Source organism: Onychomys torridus, chromosome 19 (assembly GCF_903995425.1).
Source record: "Onychomys torridus chromosome 19, mOncTor1.1, whole genome shotgun sequence".
NCBI lineage: Eukaryota > Metazoa > Chordata > Mammalia > Rodentia > Cricetidae > Onychomys > Onychomys torridus.
In genome coordinates, this window is record NC_050461.1 from 9,740,171 (window position 1) to 9,764,173 (window position 24,003).

Below are 24,003 nucleotides of genomic sequence, written 5' to 3' on the forward strand. Positions count from 1 at the left end.
GTTCCTACATTTTTGTTTGTTTGTTTGTTTTTTGTTTTTGTTTTTTTGAGACAGGGTTTCTCTGTAGCTTTGGAGCCTGTCCTGGACTAGCTCTGTAGACCAGGTTGGCCTCGAACTCCCAGAGATCCACCTGCCTCTGCCTCCCTAGTTCTGGGATTACAGGCGTGTGCCACCACTGCCTGGCAAGTTCCTACATTTTATCAAAAACCTGGTTGAATGAGTTTCAGTTAAAAAATTCGCCTAAGGTGGGACATTTCAATTGAGATTACCTGCTAACTAGCATCCTTCGTGCTTATTCAGGTGTGGACTTTGAAAACAAGTCCATTACAGTGAGGACGGCCTCAGGTCAGTTCTCCCCACCCACACAAGGCAGGCAAGGTGTGTGTGTGTGTGTGTGTGTGTGTGTGTGTGTGTGTGTGTGTGTAGGGGGGGGTGGTTTAGAGGCTATTGCTACTTAAACAAGCAGGAACAAAGAATTTTCTTTGAATTCATGAGGATTTAGACTGAAGTTTAGAAAAAGAAGATAAACATTTAGCTTAATACTTACAAATCAAATCTGTCCTAAACTCACTATCTTTACTTTGGAAAAAAGGGCAGCTCACTTATGGAGAGCCTGAGGCAGCTAGGGCACACCCCCCTTCTTAGTAACTTCCACCCACTTGGTAGATTTTGATTAATAGCAAAAAAATAATACCGGTATTATTGAAATGATGGTTGATCCATTTCTCTAGGAGAGATTATAGCTCTGACTTTACCTAAATTTGACTGTGTGCCGACCTTTCAAACAGACACCCCCACACACCTGTTAGTCCCGACCCATTTTGTCGGTGTGGTATAATGGGGTCAGTCAGGCTCGGGCCCTGGTTCTGGTTCTGCCACCTTTTGACTCTGGGTAACACATCATCCATCTCTTTGGGCCTCACTGTTCTCATCTGTAAAATGGCCCTAATGATAATAATACTTACCTCATAGGAATGTCATGAAGATTAAGTAGGACTTGCTTCCTATAGGCTACAGGTATGGCCTAGTTCACAGTCCCTTCACAGCCCAGAGACCAGTTCATGCTGAATTGTGCCCTGCCCCTCCCCTCTCCCGAGTCTACACCGCAGCCCCAACCCCAGCCTCTAAATAGGGCTGCACTTGGAAACGGGACCTTCCAGGACCTATGAAGCCACAAACTAGGGTCTTAGTGTGGGCTAATGCAGTGCCTACAGCGCTATGGAAGACTGGACAGACAGAGGGAAGAGCACAGAAGACCCAGAAAGAAAGCCACAAGCCAGGGAACTCTGCCAACTCAATGTCCTCTTTCTAACCAGAATCATAATCAGATAAATCTGTGCTGGAGAAGCAGCCCCTATTCTGGCAGCCCTAGCCAATGAGCACATGGCACGGCCAGATGGGATGAGGGTCTCCAAGTCCCCAAACCACATGGTGCCTTATGAATCCTGGTCTTGTCTTTTAAGACCTGATCTCATGTAGCTCAGGCTGTCCTCACACTCACCATGTAGCCAAAGCTTGAATTCCTGATCCTCCTGCCTCTACCTCCTGGTGCTGGGATGACAGGCCTCTCCGGCATGCCACTGCATGCCAGAGCTTCCTTGCAGGTCCACAGTAGCCTCCCTGTGGCAGGTAACACTCCAGTTTATGTAAGCCCATAGGTAAACATTTCTAATGAGAACCCAGCTCGGCCATTTAACCGGCCGCACACAGCATCTACAACCAAAGACCCAAATATAGAAAACAAAAAGAAGCAGAAAATTTTAAGAAACACTGGCTAAACACATGAATGTTTGCCCAGTAAGCTTCCCCAAAGCCAGGTTCATTTTCTAAGCAAGGTTGCCTACAGCAGACCCAAAGCTTCATACCCTAGTCCTAAAAATGCACTTCAAAACGTTTTAAAAATTGCACACATTTAATACAAAATGAATCATGAAATGTCACTCTGGCCCTGTCGTCTTTAAAGGACTTCTGAGAAGCACTTTCATGTGTTTCCTTTGGGTACAGAAGTCACTGAGTTCAGACTGGAGAGATGGCTCAACACTTAGGAGCACTTGCTTAACAGAGGTCCCAAGTTCGGTTCCCAGCACCCACATGGTGGTTCACAATCACCCGTAACTCCAGTTCCAGGGGGATGCGACATTCTCTTCTGACCTGAGGACACCAGGCACACACATGGTACACAGACATACATGTTGGCAAAGCGCATTGTGATGGCTAGTGTTGGTTGTCCATTGGACTTCATCTAGAGTGAGCTTCAATCCAGAAATGGAAGGCACACCTGTGAGAGTGTTTGCTTTGTTTGAAGTGGGTGAATCCACTTCTAGTCCAGACCTTTGAGGCAGGAAGGCATGGCCCTTCTATTTGGATCTTGAGGCAGGAAGCCATACCTTTAATCTGGGCCACACCTTCTGCCAGAAGTCTACATAGGACATGGAAGAAGGAAGCTTTTGTCTTTGCTTGCCCTCACCTTGCCAGCACATCCCTCCTTCACTGGCATTGGAGCCTACTTCTTCAGGATTTCAGCATCTACAGGAGACCAGCTGAGACACCCCGCCTTGTGGACTGAGCAACTTTTGGATTCTTGGACTTTCCATTCATAGCCTGCCATTGTTGGATTAGTTGGACTGTAGCATGTAAGTGATTCTAATAAATCCCCTTTATATATATGTGTGTGTGTGTGTGTGTGTGTGTGTGTATAAACACACACATATACACTCTATAAGTTCTGCCACTCTCGAGAACCCTAATGTAAACATAAATGCCGGGGGGAGTTCTTGCAGAATTATGCAGCTGGTTTGGTTCTGGAGTGTTAGTACCCTGCTTTAATTTGCCTTTTGTGACTGTTACCTTTTGTCTCCAGTACCTTCCTTTTGAAACATACGTCCGAGGGTTTCCTAAGGGTTCAAAGCCTAAGCGGAACTTGGTGGGGAAGACGGGCAAACCGAGATCTCTCCTAACGTGAATCTGCATTTGGCATTGTCTCCTTGGGGAGCTCGATAAGAGGTGTTGGTGTAAGGAAACTGACTTACAAAGGTGTAAATTGTGTAACAGTAAAATGGCCCCTCGCTAAGCGAGATTGAGTCAGTCTGTCAGAGGCTGATCCCCCTGCAGCTGGAAAAGGATCATCCTTAGAGTGCCTCTGTGTCTTCTTTCTATGGACCTGTGTGAACCCACACCCAATGTAAAAAAATGAAATAAAATGTTTAAAAAGTTTCCTTTTTAAAAAGCCAGAGTTAAAAAGGAGCTTCACCTCAAGGGACAGAGTGTGTATTGCGGACACAGAGAGCTGGGCAAGCAAACCATCCCTTCTGATCCTCCTTTGACAGCTAGCTGTTCAGATGATACAGTCGAGGCTGGGACTGGAGCTCACGCCGGAAACAGTCTGGGAGGGCTTATAATGTGGCCAGAAAACCAAGAAACCGGACTTGACTTTTAAAAGTTAAACGTAAGTATTTCTTTCAGTGACTGAACACAGTTGTCTGAACTACATGATAGATGAACCTAGGTTTTTAACCTACTACTAGCAAACACTGTTGCCAAAATTGAGATATACAGCCAAGTATGAAATACACAACCAATTCTGAGGATTTTCTATCAAGGGAGGATGTAAAAATCTCGTCAATACATTTTAATATTAATTACATGTTGAAATATTTGGCAATAAATGTTCTAGTCACATTCTGTTACTGTGTCAAATACCATGACCAAAGAAACTTGGGGGAAGAAAGGGTTCCTTTGGCTTTTACCTTCAAGTCACTGAGGGAAGGCAGAGCAGGAGCTCAAGGCAGGAGCCATGGAGGAACCCGGCCTGCCAGCCTGCTCGGTGACTTTCTCACTGGCTCAGTTAGCTGGCTTTGTGACACAGCCCACAGTCCAACTCGTGTGACTCAGTGGAGGCTGTGTTGACAGTTAGGGTTCACCAGGGCAGTAGATTAAATAACTTTAAGATTAATTTCACCTGTTGTTACATGTGGCTTTTGAGTATTTTAATATTAATACTCCTTGTTTCTTGTACCTCTTTTATTTCTCCCCCCAGTTCTGAGGACAGAGCAGTCTTGTGTATGCCAGGGACACACTGTCCCTTTGACCTACATCCCCAGGTCCTGTTTTCTTTTAAGGGTCTAAGTAGCTCAGGCTAGCCTTAAACTCAAGGTCCTCCTGTCTCCACCTCTGCCTCTGGGGATCACCGGCCTGTACTACAGGCCTGGCTCATGATATGTTTCTTAGTGTAGAAGTAGGCTGTTATAAAGTAAACTAAATTTAACTTGTATGGGCTGAGTTCAGCACCCAAACCAAACCAACAGCTACATAACCATGCTTCTGAATCATTATCCAGCTGTCTAGAGTGGGAACATTTTAATTAACTTTAATACAATGTAGAATTCTGGGGAAAATGAGAATTAGGAAGTTTTTAAAAGATCGTAGACTTTGTGTCTTAAGAATAAACAGGAGCTGGAGAGATGGCTCAGTGGGTAGAGCACTTGCTGTGCTATGTGAGGATCTGAGCTTGGATCCTAACACCCAAGTCAAAATCCAGGAGATGGCCATGTTGTGCTTGTAACCCCAATGCTGTGAGGTAGAAACAGGAGGATGGCTGAGGGTTTGCTGGATACCAGCTTCCAGATTCCTGTCTCAGGGAAATAAGGCAGAGTGATAGACCAGGATACCCAATGTTCACCTGAGGCCTGCACACATGCACATACGTACACTCATACATTCACACATCCCACACATGCACATAGCCCACATTCACACATCCCACACATGCACATAGCCCACGCATACACATATCCCACTCACACATCCCACATATGCCACATTCACACACTCACACATCCCACACATGCACACAGCCCACACTCACACAAACAGCCCACACATGCACACAGCCCACACTCACACAAACAGCCCACACATCCCACACTCACACATACACACAGCCCACACTCACACATACACACACCCCACACATGCACACAGCCCACACTCACACATACACACAGCTCCACATATGTACACAGCCCATAGTCACACACTCATACAATGAACACTTGATTTAAATGACTAAAATTAAGTTGAATTTCATCTAGACTGTAAGAATAGATTAGTGTACATTTCCACCTCTAGGAAGTTCTAAGATTGAAGATGAAAATCAGTATTTTGAGATCAAGTAGAATTCAGTCATGCATTTATGACTTATATTGAATAAACTTTTAAGTTCCAAGTAATTAAGAATCCTTTTTCATGAAAATCAAGTCAATATCAAGACAAAATTTGGTTTACTTGGAATGAGTATCTTGATTTAGTTTCACACTTTGTGGAGACTTTTTAATTAAAAATGTAACAGCCTGTTTCTTTCAAAAAATGTATAAATTCATGTTTTGCAGAAAAGTTAAACTCAAAAATTTTAAAAGTATATTTTGTGCCAGGTGGTAGTGCACACACCTTTAATCCCAGTACTTAGAGGCAGAGGCAGGCAGATCTCTGTGAGTTCAAGGCCAGCCTGGTCTATAGAGCGAGATCCAGGACAGCCAGGGCTGTTATACAGAGAAACGCTGCTGTCTTGAAAAACAAACAAACAAACAGTACACTTTGGCCTCTGCATCATGAGTATGGTTTTCGAGTCTGAATCTGCCTTCAGTGCGTCAGCCCACTGTACCACGCAAAGATAAAATGCAAGAGGTGCGGCGCTCTCAGGGCAGAGAGCTACTGGAGAGATCTCCTGATCGATGCAATTAGGTACAGTCAGTCCGGCCTTGTTTTGGACTGGCAAGTATCCTGCCTAAGAGAAATAATGGAATGGGACCAAGCACCATACCTGAAGATTCAATCTATGAACGACTTTTTGATCTAAAGATCACACTCTATGGCCGTGAACATTTGACACCTACAGAAAAGTCTAAATCAATGCCCCCAAGAAAAACTGTCCACCTTTGAGAGACGTAGTCGATGAAAGTGGAGCCCCCTCATCGATATTTCAATGCTAAGTAGGAACTGGTATCATAGATAAGACAGATAGTACATTCATGCCCACTCACAGATTCTGCCCCGATGGAGCCCATCATAAATAAGCTGTGGCTAGCTAACACATCTTTATGGATCTATAAGATGGTGGCCAAAAGGACCAGTCTGTCACTGCTGGCCTAGGAGAAGGGTCCAGTGGAACAGTTAGCCATGGGTCAGCTCTGCTCCTGGCCTAGTGGAGTGGGTAGGGGTGGATCAGGGTCCCGTGTCAACTGCAGGTGCTGAGCTGGATCAGCACCAGCTGCCAACCGGAGCGCCTCGGTTTGCCCTTGCTGCTGGGCCTGCAGATGCTCCAGCGTTTCCTTGGAAAGTGTGATTACGTGCACTGGCTCCGGCTGGGAGGACTCCATCTGGCTTCCAATCATACTGAGGCTCTGAATGTGCTCTGTTTGCTCCTGCTGAGCTGAAAGAAGCAGGCTCTGCAGTTGCTCAGGCTGCTGTGTGAGCAGGGCAAGATTAGCAGCTGGGTCTGTGGCCATGTTCTGAGAGCTGTCGGCAGCTACCAGGCTGACCCCCTGGCTGGGGCCTGGCATGAAGTTAATGTTATGCACAGAATCAGTTACAAGAAGCTGAATCTCCTGCTCTCCTGAGGTGGAGAGCTGGTATGGTTGTAGCTGAAGAATGTTGCGGACCTCCTCAGCACTGCTGCCAGAACTGCTGCAGGAGTCTGCTGTGTGCTTCTCTTTGTTGTGAATTTTCAAGTGAGCCTTCAAATTGTCTAAGCGAGCAAACTGTAAGCTACACTCGGGGCAGGAGAAAGGCTTTTTGCCTGTATGGAGGATGCAGTGTCTCCTCTTGGCACTGGAGTCGGAGAAGGACTTGCCACAGATGCTGCAGGAGTATGGCTTTTCTCCTCTGGAAGAAAACACACAGAAACACTTGCTTTCTCCTTCCCGGTACTTAGGTAGAAGCCAGGAAAAGTAAAGGAAGGCTGGCCAGGTACCACATCTTAGTGTTTGCTGTCCTCTTTATAAGCCCTCCTCTCCCTGAAGGCCATGCCTAAACCCATGTCAGAGCCCTTAGCGTCAACTCCAGAGAACAACACAGGAACGTTGGCCAGGCAGGTCCCCAGGCACGGTTCCCCTAGTGACTCCAGTCACTCAGAGTGAGCCCCATCCATGTTTCCGCATACACAGAGAAGGGCTGAAAAGGGCTTACGGTTGGATGGACTACGTGGGATGAGATTTTATGATTCTGTTGTTATGTGTTTCAGGTAAGAAAGTAAACATTTACATATTACCCAAACAGTTCGATTTTGCTTTCAGTTCTTACAGCTGATTTCTAGACTCTAAAGACCAAGTAGGTATGTATGTATGTGTGTGTTATGGTTAATATCAATCTTAAAATTTTAAGCAGCTCCTAATTATTTTTGAAGCTTTTAGAAATATATCTAAATCCAACCTGGGAGCAATTTTTATGAACAGGACCCTTTTCTTTTGGATGGAATTGTCCTATGTAGTCTAGTTTGGCCTTAAACTCTTGATCCTCCTGCCTCTGCCTACCAGGTGCTGGGCTTATAGGCATGCATGATCATGCTCAACTCCAGATAGTATTATTGTCTTCCTTTTGAGACATGGTCCAACTCTGTAGTCCAGGCTAGCTTTGAACTTGGGGGCCACACTCCTGCTTCTACCTGCTACGTGCTGTGCTGAGATTTCAAGAGTGACACACTTCACTACTGCTTTGTGTAGTGGGTCTATCTGTGTGGAGGGGGAGGCCGACACCGGCTGTCTTCCTCCATCACTCTCCACCTTATTGTCTGAGACAGGGTCTCTCCCTGAACCCAGAGCTTGCCATTCTGGCCAGCCTGGTGGTCAGAGCTAGGACCCCCCACTTCTGCCCTCTGACACACATGCAGCGCCACCTCTGGCTTTCACATGGGGCTGGAGCTCTGAACAAATCCTCGTCCTCAGGCAACAAGCACTTTATTCACCGAGCCGCTCCCCAGGCCTTGAGGCTTACTCTGGAGTGAAGATGTAAGCAAGCTTTAGACCACTCTCCCACTAGAAGCTAGATAACGAAGCCAACAGTGCAAGCTGGAACCAATATTGCTGCTTTTGTCTGAGAAATTTAACTATTGAAAAAATAAAATAGTAAACCACACAGAAAATTCTACCCAAGTAGCGACTGGAAGAAAAGCTTATATAGGGCAAAGGTCACCCCACAGAACACCAGAGTTGAGTGAGGCCACTGAAGGACAAAAGGCAGGTGTGATGCATATACCTGCGGTTCTAGTTAGTACTGGGGGCAGAGAAGCAAGACTCCGAGTCTGAGGCTAGCATGGCCTACAGAGGTAGGTCCCGTGTCACCCGAACCCAAACACGCTTACCGGTGGATTCTGATGTGGGTCTGAAGGGAACTCTTCGCTGTGAAAGATTTCCCACAGATTTCACAAGTAAACGGCTTCTCACCTACGAAAAGGGAAAAAGGAGGAAGTGTTTATTAACACACACCTGACATTGAAAAATAACAACCCTGGCCAGCTGGTGGTAGCACAAAGCTTTAATCCCAGCACGTGGGAGGCAGAGGCAGGAGGATCTCTGTGAGTCTGAGGCCAGCCTGGGCTACAGAAAGAGATCCAGGACAGGCTCCAAAACTACACAGAGAAACCCTGTCTCGGGAGAAAAAAAAGAAAGAAAGTAACAGCCAAGCACTTCACCTCCACAATGGAAGAGCAAAGGCAACTCTGTTAGAATGCAGGAGGCACATCTGGATGGCAGGGCTTCGGAGGAGGTGTGGTTCCTCCCCCTGATGACGGAGAAGCTGTTCATACATGGGTGTTAAAAGAACTCATCCTTATTTCTACCCTTGAGTCTAACACTGACTCTTGCACCCCCGCAGAACTTCTGGGCAAAGTGGCCCACTGGGCCTTCATTCTGTGCACTGGTGTACAGTATTCACATTCATATCCACCTTCTACATATGTCCAGAATCTGGCTATTTCTCACGTCCCTCCCTCTTGGAACACAGCAGTCTTGAAAAGGGCCTGTTACTCCCTGGCTATCCACTGTCAACAAGGCAGACAGTGTGGGCCTCTTTAGTGACAGAACATTGCACAGCGGCAGCAGACGCTCTAAGGCCCATCTGGAGACGGCAGCCAAAGCTGCTTTACACTACAACAGGTAGATCCTCTCTCTCTCTCTCTCTCTCTCTCTCTCTCTCTCTCTCTCACACACACACACACACACACACACACACACACACACACTCACACACTCACACACACCTTTACACTACAACAGGTAGGTCATCTCTCTCTCTCTCTCTCTCTCTCTCTCTCTCTCTCTCTCCCTTCCTCCCTCCCTCCCTCCCTCCCTCCCTCTCTCTCTCCTGTGCAGAAACCCTGCCAAGTGAATGACTTTCCCAGGGGTGGTCTAAGGCTCACATAAAATGCACAAGTGCTCAGACTGTGCTCATTAACAGCAACTAGCGTTTTCTTCAGGGTTAGCTTGCACACTACACACGAAACAACAGACTCATGCCCCCCGAAGCAGAGTGAAGGGATCCTAATGTAGGTGAGTGGAGTGTTGGAAAAGCTAGCAAGATCTGGCCTCACTAGAGAACAGCAGGGCAGGAAGGCAACTTGAGATGCTCTTTCAGGCTAGACTTGTCTCCAAGCTCCACCCAGGCAGGACACCCATGCAAGAGACAAGCTGGACGAATCAGCAAGTACACCATTACCTTTATCACTCCAAAAGTTATGACCAGGTGGCTTTCCAATCAGAGCTGGGGCCCACTCAGACCTGGGTCCGTTTCCACCTCTCACATAGACTGAGTATCCACTCTACTTGTGTTTCAAATACACAGACTGGGCAATATTTTTTTTTACAGATTCTCATTATGTAGCTCTGATTGGCCTCCAATCACAGAGATCCACTTGCCTCTGTCTCCTGAGTACAGGATTAAAGGCATTCATCACCATGCACAGGCCTACAAATGTAACAGCTACAGTTCAGGAAAGAGAAGTTCAGAGTTCAGGGGTCACCACGGCCTTCTTGCTGTACCTTTCATGGCAGAAGGTGGAAAAGGAAGAGGGCACTGAGGGGGAGAGGGTGGGACTAAACTGCCAGGACTGCTCCATCCACTGCCTGTTTTAACACTTGTGTTGGCCATTAGGTTTCCAACACCGAGGTCTGTAGGAACTCAAGCAATGCTGGTGAGTCTTCTGAGCCCTGGCTTCCATCTGTTCTGTATAAACTGCCTCCTTCAACCCAGTGACCACTCCTCTTGTTTCTTCAGTTCTGAAACACTGGCAGACCAGCAGCCACATGAGCAGCTAGGGAAGACGCTAACCAACAGATGATCACAGCTTCAGAACGGGTGTGCAGCCTATTTGCGAAGCTAGGAAACAGAGTGAGCTTGACTGCGGCTGAAATCAGCGCTGAGTGCAGCAGGGTGCTAGGACAGACTGGAGGGCCTGACAGGGCACTGGAGTAAGTGTAACCAAATGCCAGAGGGACAAGACTGGGCAGGAGGTACGAGGCCTGGAGACGCAGGACACAGGTGGAGACAGAGGTTACGGGGGGAGGCGGCAGGGCTCGAGGAGCAGAGACCAGGAGGATTAGACAGTGGCAACGGAAGGTAAAGCCAGACACATGAGGAGCTCAGGAAGACGCAGGCGGAGCTGACTTAGTTCTAGAGGGTCCATCCATGACGTCGGCCTGGTTGTCCACTTTTTAAAATTTGGAGTATTAACAGTTTGTCCTACAAGTAATGACTGTTTTGTCCCAGACCAATGAGCTCGCGAACATCTCCCTTCCCCCACTCCCCTGACCTGAACACCTTCCTTCCTGTCGGCCTGCTATCCTTAGGCCCCTCTGACCAGCCTCCCAAGGCTGTCAAGCCCTTTTTCAAGACACAAATAAAGAAATCCCCTTTCCCAGTTCACGTCCCTGCCTGCTTTCAGTGGATCTCCCCACTGTCTGGTAGTCTCACCCCACTGGTTCACCGCAAACAGCAGCGAGGCTTTCAAATCCTCAAATTCCCGCACGCCTGACTGAGGACATGCCCACTGCTTCCTGAGTCACCCACCACTTGCTCTGCCTTCCTGATCCAGGTCCCACTCTGGGGAACAAGACCCATCCTCCTGTCTTTCTGTGGCTCCGTCACACTGTGGGGAGAGTCTTAATGCAGACACGCAGACTCTGCAAGGGCATGATGTCCCAAGGGGGCCCAGATCTCAGGAAAACCGGAACAAGTGAGATGGGGTCATCTCAACACACAGGCATAGAAACTGGCAGCTAACCCACAGAATGAGGTTGTGAATGGAACTGTGATGTCATGAACTTGGTCATGTGACCAGGTGGAACAGCCACATGAGCATGGGAGTCCACATGTAGAATCAGTATTTATCTAACATCATCTAAGGGACAGAGATGCTGGAGAGGTGGAAACACATACCTACAATCCAGCACTCATGATGCTGACACAGGAGAACCATGAGCTCTTAAGCCAAGCTGACCTACATAGTAGGACCCTGTCAAAAGAACAAAACCCACAAATAAATGGCCCCTCATCAGTTGTGTGGGTTTGCCTGGCTTGACTGCATCCCCACAAGTCTGACCTGCTCCAGGTCAGGGAAAGGATCCGATTGAGAGATCATGAGCCAGGTTTCCTCTTACTCAGCCATGGCAGCACCAACTGCCCACTGGACAAGCTGCCTCCATCCTCTCTTAGAACATCCTCCAGGGGGACAGAGATACAATGTGCCTTTGGTTTCCCTGGTGCCTGGTGCCCGGCATCTCACCTAGAGAGAGTGAAAGATCTAAGAAACAAATTACAGTCTAGGTTTTCAAACCAAGTATGGCTATTCAGGCAAAAATGTCTGCTCTACATCCTGGTTCTGGGTAAGGAATGGGCTGCCAATGTCTCTCACCACCGTTGAGCTGAGTGCTAGAGTCAGATGGGTCATATGAAGACCTGTCCTTGAAGAACCCTAATGTCTTCAAGGGTTTGATTTGTTATCCTCAATGGAGACCAATGTTTGTTTGTTTGCATTTTAATGAGCAAACAAACTCACCACATATACTGCATGTTCTAAGACAGGTTCATTATATTGTTATAAGGGAGAGACCATCTCCTTTCTACCCCAATACAAGGACTACTTGCTCATAAAAACCGAAGTCTTATCAAGTGCAGTAGCTTACATCTATAGTCTTAAGACTCAGGAGGCTGAGGCAGGAGGACTCCCATTGAATTTAAGGCTAGCCTAGTTTGATGCTAGAAGCATATCCTATCCTGCACAGTTCAACAACTGGGCCCTGAGCCCTGTACCATGCATCTGGTTTCTGAGATTTGAGGTCACTGCGGTCTTACACACTGTTAAAGCCGTGTGTAAGCATGCACCTTCACAGCTGGCCCGACCTCCAGGCTCATGCATCCGAACCTCCTCCACACACGCCGGCCGGCATAGCTCAGGTCTGGCATGCCACAGCTATATACTGTGTTGTCCCTCTCTGCTGCTGCTGCTCTTCCCCTTTACTTTCCACCTAACATCTACTCATACGCCAAGCATGCTGACTCTTCCTCAGAATCTGCCCCAAACAGGCTATGTGCTCTGGTTTCCACTGTCCTGACAATGTACTGAGGGTCCCTCTGCTTCCAGCCTTGCTTCCCTAACCCTGCATGATCCCTGAAGTGATCCTGTTACAGTTCAGCCATGCCATGTCACTCTTCTGGGCAAGGCCCTCTGAGTCTTCACTGTAGCCTCCAATTGAGCTAGCATGCTCAAGGGAATCATGGTGGTGGGGCAATTCAGTCACAACCTCATGGTCAAATCAGTTTGGTTGGTTTTGAAAGCTTCTCAATGTTGGAAATGTGCAGCTATAAAGGGTAAAACTGTAGTGTACAGCCTCCTGCTGCCCTGTGGTCTACTCACCAAGCTTCCTTCTCCTAGCACCTCCTATTCCCCATACCACATTGTGATTTCCACTTGAGGCCCCATCCCTGAGACCTTCCCAGGACAGTCCCACCCAGAGAGAAGCGCCTCTTCCCACACCCGCTTTCCTATTCCACACTTTATTTCCATGCACCACAGAATACACTACTTGTTTGTTTACACTCTGCCTCCCAGTCAAATGCTGATGGCACACCAGCAGGGACTTGGACATCTCATTATCTGGCCTCTGGGTCTACAACAGAGCCTAGTATTCAGCCAGCAGTCAATAAGTGTGTACTGAATGGCTGCACTAATTTCACAGCTCCTATTAATACAAATGTCTGCGGAAGTAAAGGAGCCAGTGGTCTGGAGGTAAAGACACCAACCACCAAGGCTGAGGACCTAAATTTGATACCCAGGACTCACATGGTGGAAGAAACTGACTCTAACAAGTTGTCCTCTGACCTCCACATATATATTGTGGCCCATGTGTGCACATGAATAGGTACACACACACCATAAAAAATTAAGAATATACAGAGGTAAGATTTAGAAAAAGTCACCCCTTATAATTCCTAAGTGCTTAGGGGTCTGGAGAGATTGCTCAGTGATTAAAAGCACTGACTGTTCTTCCAAAGAATGCAGGCCCTACGTGGCAGCTAACAACTTCTGGTCTTTGTGAGTACTGCATGCATGTGGTAAACAGACATAAATGCAGGCAAACCACACCTTTACGTAAAATAAAAATAAATAAATCTCAACAAAATTGTAAAGGAAAATTACTTGGAACCAGAAATATCACAGAGTTTTAGAAAATTTTCTCTCTTTCACATACACACACACACACACACACACACACACACACACACATTTTAGAGGTGGGATCAAGTCTACACACAAAATCATCATGTTTCATAAAAACTTCTTACACATAGCATGGTGAGCAGTTTTTAACAGTATTTCTTTCCGGTGTACCTGAATCTTGACTACGTTCTATCCCATGAGAACAGGTGTGGCACATTCTACTGTGGCACACTGACACTCAAGAAGTCTGAGATTTGGAACATTTTGGGCTTTTAGGTGTTTCTGGTCTCAGGCACTTGGATAACGATACTTAACTACACTAGGTTTTCTTTGAGTTAGGAAATTAACAACCTGCATTAAAAAATCAGAGTGCCCAAAACTAAACAACACCCCCATCTCTCTCTCTCTCTCTCTCTCTCTCTCTCTCTCTCTCTCTCTCTCTCTCTCTCTCTCTCTCTCTCTCTCTCTCTCTCTCTCTCACACACACACACACACACACACACACACACACACACACACACACACTTTCTCTTTTTTTTTTTGGTTTCTTTAGACAGAGTTTCTCTGTGTAGCCTGATGTCCTGGAACTCAGAGATCTGCTGCCTATACAATATTAGTAGACAACTTGACAGAATCATTAAATAATCCAGCTTTCCAACTGTTTTTGGAAAAATTCAACAGGCTTATTTTTAACCCATATCCCTTCCAAAAGGAACAAGATGGACAGTTTTACTTCTCTGAACTTAAAATAAAAAAACCCCAAACAACAAAACTCTACCTTCCCCAACAAGGCTGCCTTCTCAGTCCTGCCTCTCTGGGAGGTAGTAATTTAATGCTTGGGGCTGAGCATCGGTTCCAAAGGACAGAGCGAGGATTCTATATCACCTTTGTGTCTGTGGTATGCTTCCTTTTCTAAACAGTTTATTGCTATCACCTTCAGTGTTGAAGCAAGTGAGTGAAACACAGAACCAGACTGAGATTGACACTATGCTGTGGAATTGCATGAATGGTACACATGGACAGTGTCCATCAGGAGACCTCCATTCTGTGCAGACTTTCAGCAGGGTAATGTAATGTCCCCACAATAGTGACAGCACTCTGTGCAGACTTACAGCAGGGTAATGTAATGTCCCCACACAATAGTGACAACATTCTGTGCAGACTTACAGCAGGACGATGTAATGTCCCCACACAATAGTGACAGCACTCTGTGCAGACTTACAGCAGGATGATATAATGTCCCCACACAATAGTGACAGCATTCTGTGCAGACTTACAGCAGGACAATGTAATGTCCCCACACAATAGTGACAGCATTCTGTGCAGACTTACAGCAGGATAATGTAATGTCCCCACACAATAGTGACAGCATTTTGTGCAGACTTACAGCAGGATGATATAATGTCCCCACACAACAGTAGCAGCATTTTGCCTTCACCTTGGCCTTTCCAATAAAACTTATCAAACGGGCACCACATTTGCAGTAGCGTACCAAACACAGACGCTGGACACCGCATGCAGCGAGGAGGCTGAAGGAGGCGGCGTGTTACCTGTGTGCGTTCGCAGATGTTTCTTTAGCTGAGACACATCCATGAATTTCCGATGGCAGTGGTTGCATTCTGGTAGTGAGTGGCCTTGCCGCAATGATAAAAAAAGTGTCAGTGCATGTATGTTCCCCTGCATTTCTTCAGTGATTTGTGTTAAAGCACTGCCCTGAAAAACAGTCACTTTAAATATGGCACTCTAACATCACCACCACACTGTCTCACTCAGTGCTTCTCTGAGAGCGAAGGTCCTCCTCCTCACCCTTCTGAACACCCTTCTCTCCAAACACAGGTAGGACTGGGCGGTTGAACTGGAATCATGTCCTGTCCCACCCGCCACCCATTTCTTATCAGTTGGCAGGAAGGAGGACAGGACCTTTAGCAGAAGGGAAGTCATGGGTGAGACATCCCTTTCCAGGTGCCCCTAATAACAGCCAACCAGCTGAAGCCTCGGGGGGAAGCGGCACTTTTGGGTATAGTGGTTCTATCTACAGTTCCAAATTATGGTGCAAACATTGAATAGAGTCATATGGTAGTGGAGAACAGCAACTGCTGGCTTCTTCCTTTTCTTTTGTTACAGTCTCAGGTATCCCAGGCAGGCCTTGAACTCACTACATACCTGAGGATGACCTTGAACTTCTGATCCTCTTGCCTCCAACTCTCAAGTGCTGGGATAACATGTGTGTGCTCTCATGCCTACCTTTACGTGACACTGGGGATTGAACCCAGGGCTTCATTCATACTAGGCAAGCTCTCTACTAAATGAGCTGCATTCCCAGCCCGACTGGTTTTTCCAACTCTTTCATTCATTCTGTAAGATGAACCTACTGTTCCACAAATACTGTGTATCTGCATTTCTTCCCCAGGGATGCATTTTTTTTTTCCCCCTCACCTTATCGGTATCGTACCTGTATGGACTCGATAATGGCTCTTTAGCTGTCTTTTCTGGCTGAAATATTTTCCACACTGATCACAGGTGAAAGACTTTTGCCCTGCCAAATAAAAAAATACTTAAACCGTGCCAAAAACTGAAGAGAATTAGAATGCTCATTAACTAGAATGCATGTTAATGAGTTAAATAACACAGTGCCCAGGTTCCTGTTTTCTACAAATGATGAGTATCTTGTCTACACACCAAGAAGAAACCTTTCCAGAGAGTGCAAAACTATGCAAGGTGAGAGGAGGCAGTGGAGACTGGGGTAGAGGTGCAGATTGCAAGTGGTCCTCAAGGGCACATAGAGAATTCTAAACTCTGCTGTTTAAGTAAAACACATTTAATGCACAGTGCACTGCAGTAGCCAGCAGCTGAAGGTTGGTGCTGTTCAGAACAGCACATGCAGAATCCCCTTTTGAGGGCACCGTGTGGGAAATGACAACAGGCTGAGGAAACCCCATTTAGATGCCAGCTATGCCGCCCCAGGAAACGGGAAACGGGTGGCGGTGCAGCCCTCTAGTGCAAGCCCCGTTACCTGAGTGCAGGCTCATGTGCTCCAGCAGTGAGTGCTTGGTGGTCAGGGCCTTGCTGCACACGGTGCAGGTGTACGGCCGCTCCCCCGTGTGCATCCTGGTGTGCACCTGCAAGGAGTGTTTCTGGGCAAAGCCCTTTCCACACTCGCCGCATTTGAAGGGTCGTTCCCCTGCGACCAGAGCCAAGAAGCATGGTGTAAACAAGGGCTTGTGTGTTCTTCTCTTCCTCCCAAATTTAAATATACAATAATCCTTGAGAATGGTAAATAGTTAGGGCAAACACCCAAAGTCCAGTGGATAGGTGACCTATCAGCAATCAAAGTCTAGAAAGTGGAATAGATGAAATCAAATCCAACAGGCAGAAGCCATGAGATGCAACCTAACTTTTCAGACCCAGCCTTCATATCCACAGAAATGCCAATAGCTTAAGTGCCCTGATCTTGCATATGATTAGAGGTTTTTAAAAATAAATCACTTCATTTGGGGCTGGCTGTGGCTCTGCTCTTACAGAGGACCCTAGTAGGGTTCCCAGCACCCACAGAGTGACCCCAGCTTCCTGAAACTCCAGTTCCAGGAGGTCTGACTGACACTCCCTTCTGACCTCCCTGGGTACTAGGCATAGGCATGGTACACATACATACATACATGCAGGCACTCATACACATAAAATAAAATAAATCTTTACACTACAGTCAAGGGAAGGCTCTAACAGTGCAGATGGACACCACAACAGACAGATAATGGAAAACAGCAATGCACAGAAAACGTCAAGAACACTGGGCCCAGCAAAACGTATCTGTAATGCCAGCATTTGGGAAGCTGACGCAGAAGACCATTCAGCTCTGTCGATAGAGGGTGTGTACAAAGCCCTGGCGTCACTCCCCAACACCACAGGAACTGGGCAAGGTGGCACCTTCCCAGCACGCCAGCCTGGCTACATAATGAGATCTGTCTCAAAACAAAACTAAGATTGGGGTTGGGGATTTAGTTCAGGGGTGGAGCAACTGTCTAAGGAAGTACAAGGCCCTGGGCTGGGGTTCTAGAATGGAAAAGAAAAAGAACAGAAGTAGCAACCCCAGAGCTGAAAAGCACGGCGGCAGTCTCCCAGACACGGAAACAGAGATGGAAACACAGAGGGAAACTAAGGAAGCTGCAAGCTGGGTCTGGGAAATTTGTACTGCAGGAGTTCTGGACAGGGAGAAGAGAAACTCTGGGGGCAAAATAGCGTGTGGTAAATAAAAATAAAGGGAGAAAACATGCGCACCAAGGCTGACTGCAAAATTTCAGACTCGGGACAAAGGCAAGATTCTACCAGCTGTTTTTCCTTAGTCAAGTTTTACTGAGCAATGTGATGCTTTAAATTATGCACAACTTGGATAAAAATAGCTACAACACAGCCAAGTATTAGAATCTGTTAGTTACAGAGCCCATTAGAAAATAAAATAATAGAACTCACCACAGTTCAACACAGTTGGGATTCTGTTCTGTCCAAAGTACCCTTATTTAAGTTTTCAATGTACAGAATTTCTGAGGGGCTTTCTTTTTTGAGAGCATCTCACATATCCCTGGCTTGCCTAGCAGCCAAGGATGATCCTGAACTGCAGATCCTACTGTCTCCACCTCTGGCGTGCTGGGAAGGTGCCACCTTGACCAGTTCCTGTGGTGCTGGGGAGTGACGCCAGGGCTTTGTACACGCCCTCTAGCGACAGAGCTCCAGCTCTGGGAAACTTCAAACATGCCAATCCAGACAAGTCCATCAGAAGCCTGGGTGTGGGGCACAGGGAGCTGCAGAAGCTCTGGGTGTTTCTAATGTGCAGGTGCCGCCAGGTCACATGACAGCAAAACTTAGACACTAGTCCCTAGACAACCTGACCTGACATTTACAGCTCAAGACAATGTACAGTGACAATTACAACCGGACCTGAAATGGAACAACTCAAGAAAGGGCTTGAGAACTACCAGATATACTGTCCAATATGGTAGCCATCAGACACATGTGGTTATTCAAACTTATGCCCACTGAAACAAATTAAAATTCAGTTTCTCAGCCTAGCTATCTAAAATTCAAGTGATAGAATTTATGTAGGGTTGGGATAGAGCTGGGCTGTAAAATGCCTGGCTGGCATCCACCTAAACCCTGGGTTCTATCCCCAATACTGTAAAAGAGGAAAAAAGGACCCTGTGTTGTTAGTGGTGTCATGTTGGCCATATGGAGAGGACAAAGAACATTTCAGTACCAAGGTGAACAAATACCAATGCTGAGTCAAAGACACCCAAAAGGAGGAGATATTTACAAGATGTCTATAGAAGAGGGCAAGAGAATGCTTCAGCAAAGATGAGGAACATTGACAAATCAAAAGGCAGGAGGTGCTTGATAACTTGATAGGGAAAAAAAACAAACAGAAAACAAAACAAAAACCAAGGGCTTTGAATCAGGCTCGCTGGGTTATCATGGCATGGGTGAGCCTGCTCTAAGACCGGATCTGTTCACGGGAGATATTACCCACTGTGCGATTACTAAGAGACCTAAATACAATAACATGGAAGAAGGCTTTATTATAATGCCTATCACATAGAAATCGAACAATACGCAAATACTGTCATGCCCACAACTCCAAATTTTCCAACGAGCTGCTCTAAGTTTGGAAAGTGTAGTTACCAGTGTGGCGTCTTTGGTGGATTGCTAAAAAGTGACTGTACTTAAAGACTTTGCCACAGTCTTTACACCGGGCCTCAGGACCGCTGGAGCGCTTTTTCTCTCCACATATCCTCTGGGCTGAACCCTGGTCGTCTTCATCTCCAAGGAGTTTGTAATCTTTAAGCTTGACCGACCTCCGAATCCTCCGCTTGCTGTACCTACTCAGGCTATCCTGTCCATCCCGCACCGTGGGGTCACAGTTCTCGTCCTTCTCGGCCAGCATCTCCTCCACTCTACCTGGCTCACCAGCCGGCTCAGACGCCTTTTCTTTTGGGATCTGTGCATTCAGCTCCACACCGTCTCCTTCTTTAACCACGAAGTTTTGTCTATTCTGAACCGAATTGTTCACTCTTAGCTGCATTTCTTCCTCTGTAGCGAGTTCTGATTTCCCCTCCTGCACACTGCTGCCTTTTCTTGGTCTTCCCCGCTTCCGTTTTAGAGGATCATTCTTCTTATTAGAAATAACAACCACTGGAGTACCGGTGCCGTTCAGAGCCGGTGGCTCCGGGGAGCTATGCTTAGTCTGGAAGTCTGTGTAAGCCTTTATCAGATCATAGACTTTTAAGAACTGAGCAGTAGCCAGGATCTGTTCTGCAGTTTTCTCACTGGCTTGTAGATAACCTGTATAGATAAATTCCAGCAGAATACCAAAGGTGTCTGCAACCATGCCTTCCAACATATAAATAGATTGGCCAATCTCGCCCTCTTCCGCAAACATCATTGAAAAATATTCGCTACTGGCAGCAAGTAAGGCTTTGTGGGCTCGGAAATGCACATTCTCCACGATTAGAGTAATATCACAGAGAAAGCCTCTCTTCCTCTGTTCCTCAAGGCTAGCCAGGACAGTGTGGCTGTGAGTGTCGGAGTGTACTACAAGCTGCCCAGAAGGCTCTGCTGCTGTCTCTGCCATTTTCTCCCGACTCCGCAGAGGCTTAAACCTGAAATAAGAAAACAAGGTTCATTTAGGAGGAAGTCTTGTCTAACAAGGCTGTGTTCGTGGTTCGGCTGACACAACCAGGCTTGTCATTACCACCTTTTAAAGTCTACTTAGAAACCCAGCCTGGGATTCTCACCCCGGTGCAGCTACGGATGCCTCGCCAATATCCACTTAACCTCTTACGGTCTGTAATTTAATTACAGAACGGCATCAAACACCTGTACGGCCCTCCCCTGCATTAACTTCGTATCTAAACTTTAAAAGTATTGGCTGCACAATGTGGGGGTTGTGGCTACGCTGCCTCAATCCCACACAGGATGAGCTGTTTGGTCAGTGGGAACAAGTATGAGAAAGACGAAAACGAACGCACGCAAGGGAGAAATCACGCCCGCATCAAGAGGCCCGGCGCAGAGCAGCGGCGCTCCAAGCTCCGTTCCAGGCCCGGGGCCTGGGTCCCGGGAGCGCTCCAAGCCAGCAGGGCCCCCGGCCCAGCCCCCCGGCGGCGGACCTACCTGTCGGGCCGCCCAGCGGGGCCCTGCAGCGGCCAGTCCACCCGGCCTCCCAGAGGGGACCCGGCCGGCAGGGCCCGTCGGCTCCCCCGCCCCGATCGCCAACCCGGAAGCGCGCACCTTCAGCCGCCGGAGCACGTGACTGCGGAGCCCCGCCCCGGGGGCGGAGTTTGCTGGGGAATCCGGAAAGGGACGGTCCGGTGCGGGAACCTGCCTATCTGCGGGAATTTGGGTCACGTTATACATTTATCTCTCCGTGGATACCTGAGTCGCTTTTGTCCCGTAGACTCCAAACCTGCTGATGAGGAGTGCGTGCTGAACGATTGAAGCCACCTCCGTTCTTTTTTTTTTTTAATTTGGTTTTTTCCAGACAGGGTTTCTCTGTGTAGTTTTTGGAGCCTGTCCTGGATCTCGTTCTGTAGACCAGGCTGGCCTCGAACTCACAGAGATCCACCTGACTCTGCCTCCTGAGTGCTGGGATTAAAGGCGTGGACCACCAACGCTCGGCGCCACCTCCGTCTTTATCCTCACCATCGAATGCTAATGTAATATTTACCTCCTAAATGTTTCTCTCGTCTGCCTCCCTTTCCTCCCCTAGTTACGCATCCTCAGCGGTTTATTTACCCGTAAAATGGAGGTGCTGAAACCAGTGCACACCTGTTAGGGTTAGAAACGGCTTAGTAAGTGCTTGGCTTGGCTACTGTGACTTTTGATTCATATTGCCGGCATTTTCAAGAGACTGTTTGGGTTTCAGTTATCTTAGCTTCAGTGTTGTTCCAAGACCCAGGAAGATGGGAGAGTTCTCCAACTACAGTCACTCTGGTGGGTAGCATCTGCTGTGGCTCTCGAGTGCCCTCTGGATAGGTGTTCTTAGTTGGTCTCCCAAGGCCCACTCAGATTCGTTCCGGACCTACTTCCAACTGTTCCAGCAATTTCCGCTCTGCGTCTATGCTTCTCTCGTACCTAGTTGTTTCCACTTCCAGATTCCAAACCGGCCATCTATATCGTCCCCATTTGGAAACTAGAGGTGGAATTACCAGCCAGACTCTTTTGCGGGTGGGGTATCTCCGTGTAGTCCTGGCTGTCCTGGAACTCTCTCTGTAGAACAGGTTGGCCTCGAACTCTCAGAGATCCGCCTGCCTTTGTCTCTCGAGTGCTGGGATTAAAGGCATGTGCCACCACCGCCCTGCTCATTCTTACTAGTTTTTATTAAAAGTAGCCCAATGCACACAGGTTCCTGCTCCGAGGTTTCCCTTTTAACCTGAGCTGCCTCTAAATGCTCCGGATTGGCGGGATTCGGGGATTTCTGCATTCCAGGAGGAACAGGTGGTCTTTAGATTTACCTTCCACCTAGATTTTTTTTCCTGCCCAAGAGTTGCAGTAAAAACAAACCCCGCAGAGCCATAAATTAGGTGTCTAATTTGGAGAGTAAACAAATAAACTAAATCAATAATCTGCTATTTACACGAGAAGCTGGCTATCGGTAACACTGTCATCAGGAACTGGTCACCAGGAACCACTCTGAGAAAGGGCTGCTTGGATACGAGGTGATCATGCTAAATGTGAGATGTGACTAGATAACTATGTAAAGACATAAATTAATAAAATGAAAACTGCTCAAATTAAAAATGCAAAAAATACCTATTACTTTGCATTTTGAAAAAATGTAAATGCCAATTTGTAGCAAGAATCTGGAGTGTTAGAGATTTTTGATGCTGATACTAGGGCATAGATTACACACCTTTGAGTTAGATCACTTACAGAGGAAATACTGAGACAAGCGGGTGTCTTGGTTAGGTTTTACTATTGCTGTGAAGAGGCACCAAGACCACAGCAACTCCTAAGGAAACATTTAATGGTGGTGGCTGCTTATGGTGCAGCGGTTCAGTCCCTCATGGCGGCTAGCACCCGGCCAGGCAGAGGAGGTGCTGGAGCTGAGACTGCTACACCTTGCAGGAAACAGGAAATCAACTGACACACTGGGCGGTATCTGGAGTAGATGAAACCTCAAAGCCCTCCTCCACAGTGACACACTTCCTCCAACAAGGCCACACCTCCTAATAGTGCCGCTCCCTCTGAGATTATGGGATTATGGGGGACAATTATGTTCAAACTACCACAGAGGGTTATCAGAATTTTTCTTCGTTTTCCGTATCTGATTTCCATTATTCCGTGTGTGTGTGTGTGTGTGTGTGTGTGTGTGTGTGTGTGTGTGTGTGTGAACAGAACACTCTGCCTGCTAGCCTCTAGATGGATTGGGTTTCTGGAGATCTTGACAGGACTGGAGGAAAGTGAGGGTCCTCAGTCTGTCAGCTAAAGGCTGGTGCAAGTTCTCTGTGGGAATGAAGGGTATCAGGACCTCTGAGAAGCTAGGATGGTTGGCTGATAACCTGCTGAAGAAGCCCAAGCCCCTCAAAGCCCCTCATGACTTCCAGGATTTGAGAAGAACGGAAGGGCAAGCTCACTGTTCAATGGTGCCAACCCATCTTCATAGGCCCCCTCTGACACCTCCTCCTCCTCCTCCTCTCCCTCTTCTTCTTTCTCCCCCTCCTCCTCCTCCTCCTCTCCCTCTTCTTCTTTCTCCCCCTCCTCTTCCTTCTCCTCCTCCTCCTCCTCCTCTCCCTCTTCTTCTTTCTCCCCCTCCTCCTTCTCCTCCTCCTCCTCCTCCTCGTCCTCCTCCTCCTCCTCCTCTGCACTAATTCAACAGCGCTCCTGGTTCCAGGCCTCATCTCTTGCATTACACCCAAGTGGTATACATTGGGTTTGGAAAAACAAATCTACTGCAGGCTAGTAGAGCTCCTAAGAACAATATGTACACTTGTTTTTATACTGAGGAGTTCTCAGCATCCCAGAACACAGGTTTTTAATGTACTTCGAATGCCTTTTTTTTTTTTTTAAAGATTTATTTATTTATAATGTATACAATGTTCTGTCTGCATGTTTGCATGCAGGCCAGAAGAGGGCATCAGATCTCATTACAGATGGTTGTGAGCCACCATGTGGTTACTGGGAATTGAACTCGGGACCCTCTGGAAGAGCAGTCAGTGCTCTTAACCTCTGAGCCATCTCTCCAGCCCCTCGAATGCCTTTTATTCCTGGTTAAAAAAAAAAAAATCTCGATTTTGATTTTTTTCTTCTAATTT

The 24,003-nt window shown here is 47.2% G+C and overlaps 1 protein-coding gene across 1 annotated transcript; it reads right to left on the reverse strand.

Annotated features, from left to right (window-relative positions):
* Positions 1-5,932: 5,932 nt before the first annotated feature.
* Positions 5,933-20,982, reverse strand: Zbtb24 (zinc finger and BTB domain containing 24). The gene is made up of 7 exons (XM_036169308.1): positions 20,864-20,982; positions 19,376-20,352; positions 16,719-16,886; positions 16,158-16,241; positions 15,256-15,339; positions 8,354-8,435; positions 5,933-6,879 (listed from the first exon to the last, which is right to left on the reverse strand). Exons 2-7 carry the CDS (start codon positions 20,322-20,324, stop codon positions 6,180-6,182), a joined length of 2,067 nt encoding a protein of 688 aa, XP_036025201.1. The 5' UTR covers positions 20,325-20,352; positions 20,864-20,982; the 3' UTR covers positions 5,933-6,179.
* Between the last annotated feature and the right edge of the window lie 3,021 nt (positions 20,983-24,003).

What these genes read in the sequence shown, in the direction of transcription:
- Zbtb24 (XM_036169308.1), bottom strand. Translation starts at nt 20,324, where the DNA reads ATGGCAGAGACAGCAGCAGAGCCTTCTGGGCAGCTTGTAGTACACTCC. An exon ending in CCACCAAAGACGCCACACTG is followed by an intron (nt 16,887 to 19,375) that starts GTAACTACACTT and finishes CTCTGGTCGCAG; the next exon opens with GGGAACGACCCTTCAAATGC. An exon ending in ACATCTGCGAACGCACACAG is followed by an intron (nt 8,436 to 15,255) that starts GTAACACGCCGC and finishes CCCTTTTCGTAG; the next exon opens with GTGAGAAGCCGTTTACTTGT.